Genomic DNA, 16,375 nt, shown 5'->3' with positions numbered 1-16,375 from the left:
GCGTGACGCTAGCAGCTTTGCACGTTGGATGACGTCAATATTGTCGGCGAACGAACTCGTAGATAATTAAATTATTTAATTTTTTTAAAAATATTACTGAATAATTACTTTTTTATGAAATTCATTATTGAATACTTATTTTTTCATAATTTATACTTTTATAAAGGTCGACCTCGTTTCTCAAGAAAATTTTGACTTGCCTGTTGGTCCACAATCTGCGCTGACGGATATGAATAATGATTTCTGGACTAAAGCCCGAGGCCCAAGCGCAGGCCCCAACAGCATGCAGGTCGCAGCAGTTCCTGGCACGTTCTGTTGTAGTTGTAGTTGTAGTTCTCCTTTCTTCAACATTGAAATTAAAAAGGAATATTGACCTTTCGAAATAAATGGCATCAACCAATCCTCAAGAATCCGTTCGAGACCACTCGCCACTTCCAAAGGTACTAGTTCCCAATAAACCACGGTCTTTCTACACCATTGGAGAAGAGCCCTTTACCTCCACCAAATTCCAGTACTTGAAAGCGTACGAGTCTCCGCTCCCTCTTGATCAGTTCTTGGCCACTCATGCGCACTCCGTAAAGGCCATCCTTTCTTCCGCAAGTGCTCCTGTCACCGCTGACCTCCTGCAGTTGCTGCCGACGGTGCGCCTTGTTGTCACCACCAGCGCCGGCCTCAACCAGATTGACCTCCCTGAATGCCGGCGCCGTGGAATAGCGGTCGCTAACGTAGCCAATGTCTATTCTGCTGACGTCGCAGATCTTGCTGTTGGTTTATTGATCGATGTTTTGAGGAAGATTTCGGCAAGCAATCGCTACGTCAAGCAAGGGAATTGGCCCACCAGAGGGGACTATCCTCTTGGTTCTAAGGTTAACTAAAATCCTTGCTTAAACTTATTATCTAGCCAAGGAATTTTGAATAAATGTCATTAACTTGTTCTAACTTCAATGAATTTTTTAGTTTTCATTCGTCAATTTTGTCTACTGGTATGCATGCATAAGAATTTCTTCCCCTCTCGTAAAATACGAAATTTCATGGCATAAAATAGTGACCAATCTCAATCTCAGCAGCCTGTAATTTGGCGATATCTAATTATCTGATATTGCATTCTTGATTATTTTTGCTTACAGTTGGGAGGAAAGCGGGTTGGAATTGTTGGACTGGGAAATATCGGGTATGAAGTTACTAAAAGGCTTGAAGCCTTTGGTTGCTGTATCTCTTATAACTCCAGGAAGAAAAAGCCATATGTCTCGTACCCTTTCTATGAAAATGTCTGTGAACTTGCAGCCAATTGCGATGCCCTCATCATCTGTTGCGGGTTGACAGACCAAACTCACCACCTGATCAATAAGGAAGTCTTATCAGCACTGGGGAAGAAAGGAGTCATTGTTAATATCGGACGTGGGCCTATTATTGATGAAAAGGAAATGGTAAGGTGTTTGATGGAAGGAGAGATTGCAGGTGCTGGCTTGGATGTGTTTGAGAATGAGCCTGATGTTGCTAAAGATTTTTTTGCATTGGATAACGTTGTGCTGTCGCCACATTGTGCTGTCTTTACGCCAGAATCAATGAAGGATTTAAGTGAACTTGTGGTGGGGAATCTGGTGGCTTTCTTCTCAAACAAACCATTACTTTCTGAATATGTGGATGAATGATGGGTGACACCATTTATTTACAGGTTAGTTTCTTTATTAGTTTGTGATTGGTGCCCTGTTAGTGAAGTAAGAAGTAACAAACTTTATTAGTTTGTGATTGGTGCCCTGTTAGTGAAGTAAGAAGTAACAAACTTTTGAGAAAGTTTCATCTTGCTACCTCATTATTCTTGAGTTTTTGATGATTAGTTATGGTGATGATGTTATATTTACTGGTCATGTTTTCTATAATAGTAAGACATAATGCGCAGAGTTTCTTCAAAAATTGATGCTTTCTTTTTCTAGGAGGAGATTGTCATTATATTTGTTTAAATGGTTGTTGTGGATTTAGCTAAAGATCACATAGTTTCTTTTTCTAGGTAGTTTGAAGTGTATGCTGAATTATTCATTCTTTGTAGTTGCTATGCACTTTTATGCAGGCAGGATATAGGAGTGATGTGATCACAAAGTCAATGAGGAGACAAAGATCAAGAACTGTTGCATTATTATCATAGATTGCTAGTTTAAATGTGAAAGGAACATGAATTTAAAGGTGCAGACTCTACAGAAGTACCTGCTTATCAGAATCAATTACTGTTCCCAATTACAATTTGATATCAGTAGTTGATTGGAAATGCATGCTTTTACAGAGATACTTCATGTGCTGGTAGCACATGGTTAAATTGGTTATAGAACTGTTGAGAAGTATACAGGTGTGGGTTAAGCTTAATTTGGCCAATGCTTCATAGCTCTTGCCTGTCTTTCATCCTTACAGTTTCCCTAGTATTATGCTCTTGTTCTTCCATGTCAATTAAATGAAAATGATTATGTGATGCCGGTGAGTGAAATTTGCAACATTCTTGCTTGGACCCAGCCACAGCCCAGCTCTGACCGTGAATTCTACCAGGACTGGCCTGGGTCAACGGTTCCGGAGTATAGGGGCCTAGTTCTAGTCCCTCTCTTTGAACCTAAACCAAAACTAGCCCGGTTCACAATTTTTTTTTTAATTATGTTGGATCTCTTCAATTTTTTTTTTACATTAGAATGGGGTTGAACTGTGAACTCGGAGGAAATCATAGCAAATGAAACGAAACGGTTTCGAACTAAAATTAGTCTGAACCATGGGCAATTTACCAAAGGGTGGCTATTGAAAAAAAAAATTATTAAAAGGGGGTGACTTCAAAATTATTTTTTAAAAAGGGGTGTTTTAGCTGATTTTGAGGAAAGAGAAAGCTGGTCGCTAGTGTAAGTAGGGATCAATAAATAAAAACTTTTAAAAAAAAGGTATAATTATTGAAAAAATAGTTGGATGCTACTTGCTATAATAAGCGTTCAACTACTTTAAAGTTCTTAAAAAGAATTTTTAATTATAAAATCATCCATATATTTTGTAAAATAATATTAAATATTATAACTATTTATAAATAAGTTCTTATATTTTTATAATTAATAAATATATAAGGATTAATTTGAAAAATTAAAAAATTATTATTTATTGTATATAAAAAATTTAAAAAATTATACATAAAATTAATAATTATATAATATAAAAAATTTAAAAATATTAATATTATTTATATGTAAAGAAGCATTAATATTTATTTAGCAAATTCATAAAATTAGTATAGTGAATAAATTATATTAAATATTTTATAAATATTTAAAAATTAGTATTATTTAGTATTTATTAATTTAACAAAATATTAAATTATAATAAATATTATTAATATGAATTAATAAAAATATGAATAAATAATTATTGAAATAAATTATTTAAAAATAAATTAAATAATTTATAAATATTAAATTAATATTTGTGAAATATGAAATTAAAAAAATCAAAATAAACAAAGTAATAAAAATAATGTATACATATTTTAAATATAGTTTCAATATTTAATAACATAAAATTTTGATAATTAGTATATAATAAATAGCTTTTAATAATTATTAATCAATGATTTATATGGGAAGAAAAAATTGATAATTAGACAATCGAGTTATGGCACTTGATTATATTTTTTAATTTATTTTATTTATTTTACTATTTATATTCTTGCTAATTAAATAGATTTTCACTAAAATATTTATATATTATTAATATATATTTTTTTTATGAGTTGCCACCTTTTAGAGTGAAAGCATGGAGATTTATAAAAATCTATCTGAAGCTCAACTAAGAATCTTCCATTTTTTTTCCTTTAAATTAAATTTCATCAAATCTATATATATTAAAATTTGTAAGATAATTCAATCTCACATTGTGAAACTTCATTGAGCTGCCCCTGGTGTCAAGATTTTAATGCAAATTTTAATTATTATATAATTAAAACTCCCTGTCCAAACTTGATAAATTATAAATTAAAGAAATAATATATATATATATATATATATATATATATATATATATATATATATATATATATACACGTTACTTTATTATTTTATTTATCTTTAATTAATTCATTTCAACAATTATTTATTCATATCTTTTTTATTAATTAATATTAATAATATTTATCACAATTTAATATTTTTTTAAATTAATAAATACTAAATAATATCAATTTTCAAATATTTAATATAATTTATTCAATATAATATTTTTATTAATTTGCCAAATAAATATTAATGCTCATTTAAATATAAATAATATTTGTATTTTTAAATTTTTTATGTTATATAGTTATAATTTTATGTATAATTTTCAAATTTTTTATATATAATAAATAATAATCTTTTAATTTTATAAATTAATAATAGTTATAATATTTAAGATTATTTTATAAAATATATGGATGATTTTGTAATTAAAAAAAATTTAAAAACTTTAAAGTAATTAATACATATTTTTAAGGATAAAAAAAATAGTTAAATGTTTTTTAGAATAGCGTCTAATAGCTTGACGCTCAACTACTTATTTAATAATTATATATTTTTTTAATTTTTTATTTACTGATCATTATCTATATTAACGACTAGCTCTCTCTTTTCTTCACGTCAGTTAAAACACTTGTTTTTGACAAATAATTTAAAAGTCACCATTCTACTAAATTTTTTTTCCAGTTGCAATCCTTAGGTAAATTGCCCTAGCTATGAAGCCGGTTCATATGGCCAGGTGTATTCTTACTTATTGCTTGCATATAATCAGTAAGGGTCGTTGAGATCTCTTTTTGCATGTTAACATCAAAGGTTTTTTGTTGGTTCTAAAGTTTATTCAGAGCATAATGGAAAAACAATACATTTTCCCTCCTTTGAGAGGGCAAACAAACATTTTTGATAGCTTTCAAACTTGTCAGATGTTATGAATGCTGTCTTGACCGTAGATAATTATATTATTTAATTTTTTTAAAAATATTACTGAATAATTACTATTTTATGAAATTTATTATTGAATACTTATTTTTTCATAATTTATACTTTTATAAAGGTCGACCTCGTTTCTCAAGAAAATTTTGACTTGCCTGTTCGTCCACAATCTGCGCTGACGGATATGAATAGTGATTTCTGGACTAAAGCCCGAGGCCCAAGCGCAGGCCCCAACAGCACGCAGGTCGCAGCAGCGAAAAATCCCTCACGCCGACTTCCTGGCGCGTTCTGTTGTAGTTGTAGTTGTAGTTGTAGTTCTCCTTTCTTCAACATTCAAATTAAAAAGGAAAATTGACCTTTCGAAATAAATGGCATCAACCGATCCTCAAGAATCCGTTCAAGAACTCTCACCGCTCCCAAAGGTTCTAGTTCCCAAAATACCACCGTCTTTCTGCATCATTGGGGAAGAGCCCTTTACCTCCACCAAATTCCAGTACTTGAAAGCATACGAGTCTCCGCTCCCTCTTGATCAGTTCTTGGCCACTCATGCGCACTCCGTAAAGGCAATCCTTTCTACCGCAAGTGCTCCCGTCACTGCTGACCTCCTGCAGTTGCTGCCGGCGGTGCGCCTTGTCGTCACCACCAGCGCCGGCCTCAACCAGATTGACCTCCCTGAATGCCGGCGTCGTGGAATAGCGGTCGCTAACGTAGCCACTGTCTATTCTGCTGACGTCGCAGATCTTGCTGTTGGTTTGTTGATCGATGTTTTGAGGAAGATTTCGGCAAGCAATCGCTACGTCAAGCAAGGGAATTGGCCCACCAGAGGGGACTATCCTCTTGGTTCTAAGGTTAACTAAAATCCTTGCTTAAACTTATTATCTAGCCAAGGAATTTTGAATAAATGTCATTAACTTGTTCTAACTTCAATGAATTTTTTAGTTTCAGTCGTCAATTTTGTCTACTGCTATGCATGCATAAGAATTTCTTCCCCTCTCGTACAATACGAAATTTCATGGCATAAAATAGTGACCAATCTCAATCTCAGCAGCCTGTAATTTGGCGATATCTAATTATCTGATATTGCATTCTTGATTATTTCTGCTTACAGTTGGGAGGAAAGCGGGTTGGAATTGTTGGACTGGGAAATATTGGGTATGAAGTTGCTAAAAGGCTTGAAGCCTTTGGTTGCTGTATCTCTTATAACTCCAGGAAGAAAAAGCCATATGTCTCGTACCCTTTCTATGAAAATGTCTGTGAACTTGCAGCCAATTGCGATGCCCTCATCATCTGTTGCGGGTTGACAGACCAAACCCGCCACCTGATCAATAAGGAAGTCTTATCAGCACTGGGGAAGAAAGGAGTCATTGTTAATATCGGACGTGGGCCTATTATTGATGAAAAGGAAATGGTAAGGTTTTTGATGGAAGGAAAGATTGCAGGCGCTGGCTTGGATGTGTTTGAGAATGAGCCTGATGTTGCTAAGGAGTTTTTTGCATTGGATAACGTTGTGCTGTCGCCACATTGTGCTGTCTTTACGCCAGAATCAGTGAAGGATTTAAGTGAACTTGTGGTGGGGAATCTGGAAGCTTTCTTCTCAAACAAACCATTACTTTCTGAATATGTGGATGAATGATGGGTGAAACCTTTTATTCACCGGTTAGTTTCTTTATTAGTTTGTGATTGGTGCCCTGTTAGTGAAGTAAGAAGTAACAAACTTTTGAGAAAGTTTCATCTTGCTACCTCATTATTCTAGAGTTTTCGATGATTAGTTATGGTGATGATGTTATGTTTACTGGTCATGTTTTATATAATAGCAAGACATAATGCACATAGTTTCTTCAAAAATTGATGCTTTCTTTTCCTAGGAGGAGATTGTCATTAAATTTGTTTAAATGGTTGTTGTGGATTTAGCTAAAGATCACACAGTTTCTTTTTCTAGGTAGTTTGAAGTGTATGCTGAATTATTCATTCTTTGTAGTTGCTATGCACTTTTATGCAGGCAGGATATAAGAGTGATGTGATCACTAAGTCAATGAGGAGACAAAGATCAAGAACTGTTGCATTATTATCATAGATTGCCAGTTTAAATGTGAAAGAAACATGAATTTAAAGGTGCAGACTCTACAGAAGTACCTGCTTATCAGAATCAATTACTGTTCCCAATTACAATTTGATATTGGCAGTTGATTGGAAAATGCATGTTTTTACAGAGATACTTCATGTGCTGGTAGCACATAGTTAAATTGGGTATAAACTGTTGAGAAGTATACAGGTGTGGGTTAAGCTTAATTTGGCCAATGCTTCATAGCTCTTGCCTGTCTTTCATCCTTACAGTTTCCCTAGTATTATGTTCTTGTTCTTCCATGTCAATTAAATAAAAATGATTATGTGATGCCGGTGAGTGAAATTTGCAACATTCTTGCTTAGACCCAGCCACAGCCCAGTTCGGACTAGGACCAGCACCAGCCTGGGTCAACGGTTCCGGAGTATAGGGGCCTAGTTCTAGTCCCTCTCTTTGAACCTAAACCAAAACTAGCCCGGTTTATAATTTTTTTTTTTTTTTTTTATAAATTATGTTGGATCTCTTTTAGTTTTTTACATTAGAATCGGGTTGAACTGTGAACTGGATGGAAATCATAGCGAATGAAACGAAATGGTTTCCAACTACAATTAGTCTGAACTATGAAGCCGGTTCATATGGCCAGGTGTATTCTTATTGCTTGTATATAATCAGTGAGGGTTGTTGAGATGTATTTTTGCATTTTAACATCAAAGGTTTTTTGTTGGTTCTAAAGTTTATTCCGAAAATAATGGAAAAACAAGATTTTTTCCCTCCTTTGAGAGGACAAGAAAACATGTTTCTTGACTGGAATTACAAGAATTTGGGGTGCAAGTTTAGCTACAGGAACAAGAATAAATAAATGTAATTGTTTTTATGAACCTGTAGTCTAACAAAGGCATATCATCCCCTAGATGATCTTCAAACCTGCTCTTGCGATTTCAAGTAAAATTCATTTACAAAAGTTGTTATGCAAAATGCTTTAATGCCATTCAAATGTCGGTGCTGGGGAAAAAAGACCGAACGATTGATTATTACTATCATAGATAAGCAAGAAAAAGTGCAGAGGCTGATGTTTGTATAAGGTTCGTATTTTTTTTCTCCCTTTACAATTATATGAATATACATGATGCATAATAGCTTCGTTCACATTACGGGTCCAAAGAGATGAGATTTTAGTGGCCAGCTGTAGACAGAGAAAAGGAGCAAATGGGTACTCAACAACTCATTGAAAATGACCATCATTACCAATTGAATTTACCATCAATCTCCATCAAATGGGATGGAATCAGTACCATAGTTGTCTGTTTGTATATTTCATCTATGCGAACTACGGTACACTTCTAGTTAAAATTGAAGAAAGAAACACAAAAAGAGATCATTTTTTCAAGATCACAATTTATGGAAAATAAAGATCACAATCAGAATCACCAATCCGAAGATCTCCCACAAGTCCTGCTCTTAAAACCAACCCCAGTTATGGCGGTTCTTGGAGAGCATCAATTTTCATCAAACAAATATCAGTTCTTGAAAGCATGGGAATCGCCGCTTCCTCTTTACCAGTTCCTCACCAAATATGCCAATTCTATCCAAGCCATTCTCTGCTCTGGTGCTGCTCCTGTCACTGACGACCTACTCCAGTTACTTCCCTCGGTGAGATTAGTTGTCGCTGCCAGTGCTGGTACCAACCACATCGACCTAATGGCCTGTTGCCGACGGGGAATTTCGGTCACCAATGCCGGGAACGTGTTTTCGGACGACGGTGCGGACGCTGCGGTGGGTTTGTTGTTTGATATTTTGAGAAAGATTTCCGCTGCTGATCGGTACGTGAGGCAGGGCCTTTGGGTCAAGAAAGGGGACTATGCTCTTGGTTCTAAGGTAATATTCATCTGCTTTACATTTTGTCTTCTATTTGTATGAATTTTATACCATTTAATTGAACTGTACGGACTACTTATAATTTCAGCTGGGAGGGAAGCGAATTGGGATAGTTGGATTGGGAGGCATAGGCTTACAAGTTGCTAAAAGACTGGAGGCTTTTGGCTGCATTATTTCTTACAATTCAAGAAAGAAAAAGACGTTTGTTTCATACCCATTCTATTCCAATATTTGTGAACTCGCAGCTGATAGTGATGCTCTCATTATTTGTTGTGCCTTGACGGATCAAACCCGCCACATGATCAACAAGGAAGTCTTGAGTGCATTAGGAAAAGAAGGATTCATAGTTAACATTGGACGTGGAGCTATCATTGATGAGAAGGAATTGGTGAGGTGTTTGGTGGAAGGAGAGATTGCGGGTGCAGGGTTGGATGTGTTTGAGAAGGAGCCTGATATTCCTAAACAGCTCCTTGAATTGGAAAATGTTGTTTTATCTCCGCATAAAGCTGTCTTTACACCCGAATCTTTCCTGGCTTTGAGTGAACTTGTGGTGGGGAATTTGGAAGCTTTCTTCTCTAACTTGCCGTTACTTTCTCCAGTCATGGATGAATGAGTTGATGGTCAGAGCAAAAATGGTTTGGCTTTTTGTGGAAAATGCAGCAAATGGTACATTTTTTTCCATCTTTTTGAGAATTCTTTTTGGCGTGCCAATAAAGAAAATCTCATTTGCTGTTTCACAGAATACAGGGTTTGGCCGGCATTTAACTTCAGGTACTTTTTTTTTTTGGGAAGATTCAAATCTCCCCAGCCCCTAAAAGTTCTCTTTTTTGGTTTGGTACCTCTTGCATAGTTGTCCAAGAAAGTTGTTTTCAGCTAAAATTTGAACTATTATCCGTAGAATTGGGTGGTGTTTAATTTTGAATGGTTTATAAATTGTTACTACAGTCTATTTAATTATTGAAGGCTTATGGATTATTAACAGTTCTTATTTCTTGAACTTGGTATTTTTATAAATTGATGTGGTTGCTCTAAAAGATCTAGTAGCTGCTTGCTTGAGCACAAGCTTCACCTGGAAGCTGATAATAAATGAGTCAAATATCTCATTGCATATTGGTGTTTCAGGCCTCCCATGAGCAGCATTCACATCTAGGATTATTAAAACCCTTTGCAAATCAATTTCTTTTGATCATTTAATGGTGTTTAATCAACAAAGTTTGTGGCCTTTCAGGCTCTATCCAGTGGCATTTTTAAGAGTTGCTTGCACAGAATTAGTAAGGAAATGCCTTGCTATGTTTCTGTCCAAAGTAGCGAGGCAACTGAATGCTTTGTTAAGAGTCTTAAAATCACAGGATGTATCCTGACTTTTCATATTCAGCTTTGCTAGAATTCATTCAATAGAAAAGGAACTGAGAATATACAAGTAGTATTTGAAGTTTCAGATCAAAAAGGGTATGGTTTGTATGAAATGCCTGTTAAGTTCTGCGACATCTAATCCTTTTGGAATTATTTGGTCAATACAGCATGCATCATCATCTTTTTATCAGTCATCTTTCTATTGTAAAGTTACCTTTAGCTATAGACTATGATTTGGTTCTACAGCATTTGTCTCTGTTTTTCTTATTATTTATTTATTTTAGAACTACGTCAACTATAAGCAAGTTTTGGTGTATATGAGATGATTTGTTCATATCTCGCTTATTATTATTATTTTTTTAACAAGAAGTTCGTTCATTCCAAAGAGACAAAACAGGGGAAATTTTGGTACAAAGCCTGAATTAGGAATATAAGCTGCTAAAACTACACTCACAAAGAAAGAGAAGAAGAAGAAATAGAAGTTGAAGAACCTGCCAAGGATTAAGACTCCCAAGGAAGAACATTCATGAAAATGATAAGATAACTGAAGTCTAAATGTGCATCTAACTAGACGGTGCCGGAAGACAGCAGTAACCAAGGAACTAATTAAGCTGCGGAAAGGAGTTCCAAATGAGAAAAATAGAAAGCTGCGGATCAATATGATACAAAAGCTCTCCAATCTTTTCATAGAATGAGTCATTTGTTCCCTCTCTAATTCCTTGCAAGTCATCCTTTTTTTTTTTCAATCCTGTCCGTGATATCAGAGGAAATCATTTGCACTGAGCTTTGAACTTTTTCCCTCTTATTTCATTGTCTGATGAATGAATACCACGCAAGTGTTTTATATTTGGTAGTAAATAATTGACATATATCTAGAGTGTTTTATGCTCATCCACCCATATTTAAGACCCCACTAGCAAAAAGCAGTGCCACATTGCGGGCTTACAATAAATATATATATATATATATATAATTTGGGTTAATCATTCTGGCGGATGGTTTTGGACATGAAAGTGATTTATGAATTCTTATCGGTTGATGTGTTGTGAGGAAAGGACTACCCATGGCTAGATAAGATTTGAAGGAGATTGAATTTTGATAAAGATTGAATTCAAAGAAACTAAACTTTTAGAATATTGAAGTTATCCTTTAATTTTGTGAGATATGGAGTGGAAAGCTGGCAGTTCTAATGAATATTCAGAAATAAAGTTAGCCAAGACTTGTTGGTCTCCCAGCAGATGTGGAGTCTTCCCTCCTTCTTGAGTAAGGTGTCTTGCTGGTGCTATGGTTTACGCTGGTTTCTCTTGAAAATCCGGCTGTTTTACTTGCTTGGATCCCTCATATTGTTGGGTTGTTTTAGGTGATCCTCATCTGGTTGATGGTTTTGTTGTGTCTTCGGGGAAGGAGTTAGAACAATTGTGGGCAAAGTTTCAGCTCAGTGAAGATTAAGCTGAGGTGATCTCTCTTGAAGGAGGCACTGGGAAGCGGGGTGATTTAGAGCGCTGTCTGGTGGGCTGTGCGTTGTCGCGTAAGCCAGTCAGTATTGCTGGTTTGTCCCAGGCAACATTTGGAGCATGGAGGCTAGATCGCAAGTTTAATATTCATGCACTCTGAGGTTAGTTTTATTTGTGAATTTGAGCATACTGTTGATAGGAATAAGGCTCTGAAGGAGGGTACGTGGCATTTCAAGAAGCAGACTATCTTGTTAAAACCTGTTATCGGCAATGAACAGCTGTTGGATTTGAAGGAAGAAAAAAACTAAGAACAGTTTATGCTAGAATAAGTAGCATAGAAAAAAACATAAATTCATTAGTGAAACAGGGGATTTACGCGTACAAATTCAAAGATTTTTTTCTTCCTTTTCGTCTTCATTTTCTCAACTCTCTCAAACTCTCTTCAAGGTCTCTCAAATTCTCTCTGCTCTCTTTTTCTTTCCAGCAGCAATTCTATCTATATCCAGCAGCAATTCTTTTTATAGAAAAAAATTGCTTTCTTTTGTTAAGTAATGCCATACTTGCACCATGCTTGGTATGACTATTTCCTTTACTTGTAGACATATATATTTGCCTATTTAATCTCATCAACTCTATCAACAGCCCTCAGATATCAGGTTGGATGTTCGTTGTGTTTTTTGGTGCATATTTGTAACAATTCCTTCAACTTTCGGGACAATGCTTCAGTGCGGAAAATCGCAAGTTCCGTAGGGACTGTGAAGGGTATTAATGAGGGTGATCTTCACTCTTGGTGGAATGTGGTAAGAGTAGGAGTAGAGGTGGTTGTTAATAAACCTGTTCGGCGAGGGATAATGATAGCGCAGCAATCTGGGTCCAAGGTTTGGGTGTATTTCCGCTATGAGAAATCGCAGAATTTCTGCTATAGTTGTGGTATGTTGGTCCATGTCTTGCATAAATGTGCTTCAGAGTGTAAGTTTGCTGATGATGGAAGTTTTCCTTATGGGCCGGGTCTGCGTGCTTCTCCTCTGCAGAAGCGCTATGTTTCGGGGAGCTATAGGATGCGAACTGCCTCTGGTTAGAGCGAGTCACAACCTTCAAAGCAGTGTGATTCGGTGCATAGAAAGATTTTGCTCCCAGGCGAGGAAGCAAAAACTAGTGCTTGCAAGACCTGTGGTTCTAAAGATTTTCATTTGGGGGATCAATGTTATAATAATGGGCAACATGAACCTGGACGGGTGCAGTTATGGGACGGGAATAGTGAACAGGTAGTGAACCTTATTCCTGGAGATCCTCATGTTGAGACTCAGCAACCTAGCAATGTGGACAGGGTGACTGGAACCTTGCATGAAATGCAAAAACTTGAACCTGGTGAAGAAATATAGCTACCCAGGTTCCCGTGCTGGTTTACCACAAATTCTGTGCTATCTTCTAGGGAATGAAGGGGTTCTTATAGTCTAGGGCTTTGGAAGCCCATTCTTTAATGTGATTCGCTGCTATGTTTTCTTGTTTGATATAAGCATGGACAAAGTGTTGGACAGGCTACAATTGGATTATTACTCAGTAGCCTGATAGTCCAGCAACTCCATTTAATTCTTGTAACTTTTAGATCTTAAATCACTGGTACAAAATTATACCAAAATTTCATAGAGTATGTACCATGTCGTATGGAAGGTCAAAGCGTTCAAACCTTACTAACCCTCACTGAAACCGTAGTGAAATTATTGAGTGAGGTCAAATTGAAGGGAGGGGATTAATTATCCTATTATGTAGTTGAAATCAAATGACTTTCCTCGATTTAAACTTAATAAGGTGAGAAAAGATGCATTGAAGGTTTTATATGGAGAATGAAAAGAAGGGATCAACGTTCACAAACAGAAGAGGCAACAAGTAATGTTGACATTACAGACAGAAGGACAGAGTTAAGATCAATTTTTTATAATGATAAAGCCATGGTCCCCTATCAACAAGACAAAGTATCACCAAATTTATTTCTTGTCATTATAATTAATTTAATTAGGATCTATTATCACAGTTTTATAACGGTTTTGCCAACATGGAACAAATACAAATATATAATACGAAATTAATTTAATTAGAAGGGCACAAAAATAAAAATAAAAAAAAATAAAACATAGAGTTATTAGAGGGAATCCATGGAAATGCCATAAATATGAAGGAATTGGAGGAATTTACTAACTGTAGCTATAGTACTTTTGTCTTTTACTGTAAAATATAAAATGTATAAATTAGTGTGATGATGAAGATGAATGACTGAATTATTATATAGTTGTAATTATTTAAAATGTGAAGAAGGGATTATCAAGTGGCATTATTTTAAAGTATGGATAGCGATTAGAGTGATCAAAGGGATGTTTATTGAACTTTGTGGAAATCGCTAGCAAAGCATGCAATCTTTGTTGTTTCTTTCGTTCTTTAGCTTTTGAATCTGATGGTTTTGAATTAATGCACCAGGTTCAGCCTCAGCTTTTATTTTATTTTACTTTATCTAATATACATTAACGACATCAAGCATTTATCAAATCACATTATACAATAATAACAACAATTACAATTCAATCGTACGCCTGAAAAAATATACTAATTATATATATATATATATATTTTAAGTAGATTTTTAAATGTTATATTTTTTTACTTAAATTTAAATTCATAATTATTTGAGATTCATATATATATATATATAACAGAGCTTAGTAATTAAGCGTATTAAAAACTATATAATGAAGTAAAACTTCATTTTCATTTCATTATAAGGTAGAAATAATAATAAAAGATGGAAAAGCTATATAATTAAGTGTATTAAATAATTAAAAAAAAAAAGGAAAACCCCATAAATTTCCAATCACATAGATTGAAAATGAGACGTGGAAGTTCTTCTATCATATAAATTTAAGTAAACTCTCGATGATCGATGGGATGATAGTGCAAAATTGAAGTAAGCATTAATTCCACCTATTTTTAATAGTGTTCTCCTTTGTTGATTCCTTCAAGACAACAAATGTCCAATCCATTGGTCCACAAGCCACAGCAGCTGTTGCTTACCAAAACAGAATATTATATAATGCATGTCTTAGATATATAGTTCTATTAAGCTTCCAAATGTAATGATATTGTTAGTATATTTTTTTTTTTTTATATTATTAAGTATCATATTCGTGTTTCAAGAAATGCTTTTCCCCCCATCATGCACAATCTACCTAGCTATCATCTCATCCACAATTAACTAATTAATTAATGTTCAATAAAATAATTAAGTGTACTAATATTTTGTTTGTGAAATTTACTATGATATATATTTTATTTCATGCTTTTTATAATTTGTTCAATTACTATATTATATATATATATATTAAGTATACATATTATAGATATGGTTAATTAATTAATTAGGACCTTAATATGGCGTCTTCTCTTGGTTAAGTGGAGTCGTCTTTTCAAGGGGGAGATGAGGTACATACTGCTAGTAGCATTCCATATAGATTTGTGGTTTAAGCAATCAAAAGTATCCAATCTAAATAAGTAGACCAGAGGAATATGCAAAATGTATGATTGATATTGAGACAGATATGATCATAATATTATTATATGCAAATTGCATGATTGAAATCTCATACAAATTTTTTGTTTGTTTAATTGATCTGGTCTCTCGAGTTGGCCTGCCTTTCACTTTCTGGTATTTTTGATGCGAAAAAAATACGATATCTTGTTGGTTCCATGTGTGTGATTTTATTTCTTCTACCAATTCATTAGAACTTGGTTTTTCATATATACATATATACAGATACACCAAGTTCATTTCATGCACATTATGTTATTATGTACGTAGATTCAGCTAAAGGAGACAAACTTAATATGCATCTATATATACTTAATTCAAGAGCAATTATTTATAATTATATTTTCATAAAATAATTTTATTAATTTAATGTGCAATAATTAAAATAGCAATTCCTTTCTGAGTTTCACCACACAAAGTGATGAACACAAACATGATTATATATGCACACGTTTAAAAGGCACTGCAACAAAAGATATTTTTAAGAACCCACTATATGTATTGCTAACAAATCAAAAATTGATATTAAAAAAAAAATTAACAATATCATTTATTTAATACATAACCAATCAACTTTAATTATTTTTTAAATTGTAGAAATCAACTATGGAAAGGAACATAAAATTATATATTTTTTTAGTAAGGAACTCGAACCTGAATTTACTAGACAAATGATATGTTGTGGATCAAACTAAGCTTGACATAAAATTATCCCTAATTTACTTTTTATAATTAGGGATAAAAAAAAGGAGAAATAGGAAAGTGGGAAGAGGAAAAGAGAAATTACACATTGTTTTACTTGACTTGAGCTATATGTCTATCACTCATGAAGTGAAATAGTTATCTCCCACTTTCTTCACCACTGCAAAGGGGTTGATGGGACTCGGCGAATCGACCCAAGACAGGTGAATAATGTGATACAAGAGTATATATATGTATCTCCACAGTTATACGCCCATCACACACGTATTCGATCAAACAAATATATATATATATATATATATAAGTGATGAAGCGTGTGTGAGTAACTTGTATATTTATCAACCAGTATTGGTGGGAATTTAATCGGAATCCTTCTTTCTCTTAGGTCCTTTTCTTTTCTTTTCTTTCCTTTCAT

General features: G+C 34.1%; 3 protein-coding genes across 16 annotated transcripts; all 3 read left to right on the top strand.

The window, feature by feature from the left end:
• Positions 1–315: 315 nt before the first annotated feature.
• On the top strand, positions 316–2,358 carry LOC110669044 (glyoxylate/hydroxypyruvate reductase HPR3). 3 transcript variants are annotated; one of them, XM_021830498.2, is made up of 3 exons: positions 316–866; positions 1,128–1,675; positions 2,073–2,358. In XM_021830498.2, the coding sequence occupies exons 1-2, from the start codon at positions 387–389 to the stop codon at positions 1,650–1,652; spliced, it is 1,005 nt and encodes a 334-aa protein (XP_021686190.2). In that variant the 5' UTR covers positions 316–386; the 3' UTR covers positions 1,653–1,675; positions 2,073–2,358. The 3 variants fall into 3 exon arrangements, with proteins under 3 accessions (XP_021686190.2, XP_021686189.2, XP_021686188.2); XM_021830497.2 differs by having other exon boundaries at positions 2,048–2,358; XM_021830496.2 differs by having other exon boundaries at positions 319–866; positions 2,069–2,358.
• Positions 2,359–5,114: 2,756 nt separating this feature from the next.
• On the top strand, positions 5,115–7,329 carry LOC110669059 (glyoxylate/hydroxypyruvate reductase HPR3). Of its 3 annotated transcripts, none has more exons than XM_021830525.2 (3): positions 5,165–5,785; positions 6,046–6,593; positions 6,916–7,226. In XM_021830525.2, the coding sequence occupies exons 1-2, from the start codon at positions 5,306–5,308 to the stop codon at positions 6,568–6,570; spliced, it is 1,005 nt and encodes a 334-aa protein (XP_021686217.1). In that variant the 5' UTR covers positions 5,165–5,305; the 3' UTR covers positions 6,571–6,593; positions 6,916–7,226. The 3 variants fall into 3 exon arrangements, with proteins under 3 accessions (XP_057998435.1, XP_021686217.1, XP_021686215.1); XM_021830523.2 differs by having other exon boundaries at positions 5,167–5,785; positions 6,937–7,226; XM_058142452.1 differs by having other exon boundaries at positions 5,115–5,785; positions 6,046–7,329.
• Positions 7,330–7,484: 155 nt separating this feature from the next.
• LOC110669061 (glyoxylate/hydroxypyruvate reductase HPR3) lies at positions 7,485–13,332 on the top strand. 10 transcript variants are annotated; one of them, XR_002497621.2, is made up of 4 exons: positions 7,485–8,874; positions 8,963–9,540; positions 9,622–9,645; positions 12,324–13,332. XR_002497621.2 is itself a non-coding variant. In XM_021830526.2 (2 exons), the coding sequence occupies exons 1-2, from the start codon at positions 8,398–8,400 to the stop codon at positions 9,485–9,487; spliced, it is 1,002 nt and encodes a 333-aa protein (XP_021686218.2). In that variant the 5' UTR covers positions 7,485–8,397; the 3' UTR covers positions 9,488–11,073. The 10 variants fall into 10 exon arrangements, 1 of the variants encoding a protein (XP_021686218.2); XR_002497620.2 differs by having other exon boundaries at positions 9,615–9,645; XR_002497619.2 differs by lacking the exon at positions 12,324–13,332 and adding an exon at positions 10,614–11,073.
• The last annotated feature ends 3,043 nt before the right edge of the window (positions 13,333–16,375 follow it).

Source organism: Hevea brasiliensis, chromosome 2 (assembly GCF_030052815.1).
Source record: "Hevea brasiliensis isolate MT/VB/25A 57/8 chromosome 2, ASM3005281v1, whole genome shotgun sequence".
NCBI lineage: Eukaryota > Viridiplantae > Streptophyta > Magnoliopsida > Malpighiales > Euphorbiaceae > Hevea > Hevea brasiliensis.
The sequence above is the reverse complement of the archived record's forward strand: the minus strand, read 5'-3'. Positions and strand labels throughout refer to the sequence as shown.

Coding starts and splice junctions, on each gene's coding strand:
- LOC110669061 (XM_021830526.2), top strand. CDS start 8,398: ATGGAAAATAAAGATCACAATCAGAATCACCAATCCGAAGATCTCCCA. Junction 8,875..8,962: donor ACTATGCTCTTGGTTCTAAG/GTAATATTCATC, acceptor TTATAATTTCAG/CTGGGAGGGAAGCGAATTGG.
- LOC110669044 (XM_021830498.2), top strand. CDS start 387: ATGGCATCAACCAATCCTCAAGAATCCGTTCGAGACCACTCGCCACTT. Junction 867..1,127: donor ACTATCCTCTTGGTTCTAAG/GTTAACTAAAAT, acceptor TTTTGCTTACAG/TTGGGAGGAAAGCGGGTTGG.
- LOC110669059 (XM_058142452.1), top strand. CDS start 5,306: ATGGCATCAACCGATCCTCAAGAATCCGTTCAAGAACTCTCACCGCTC. Junction 5,786..6,045: donor ACTATCCTCTTGGTTCTAAG/GTTAACTAAAAT, acceptor TTCTGCTTACAG/TTGGGAGGAAAGCGGGTTGG.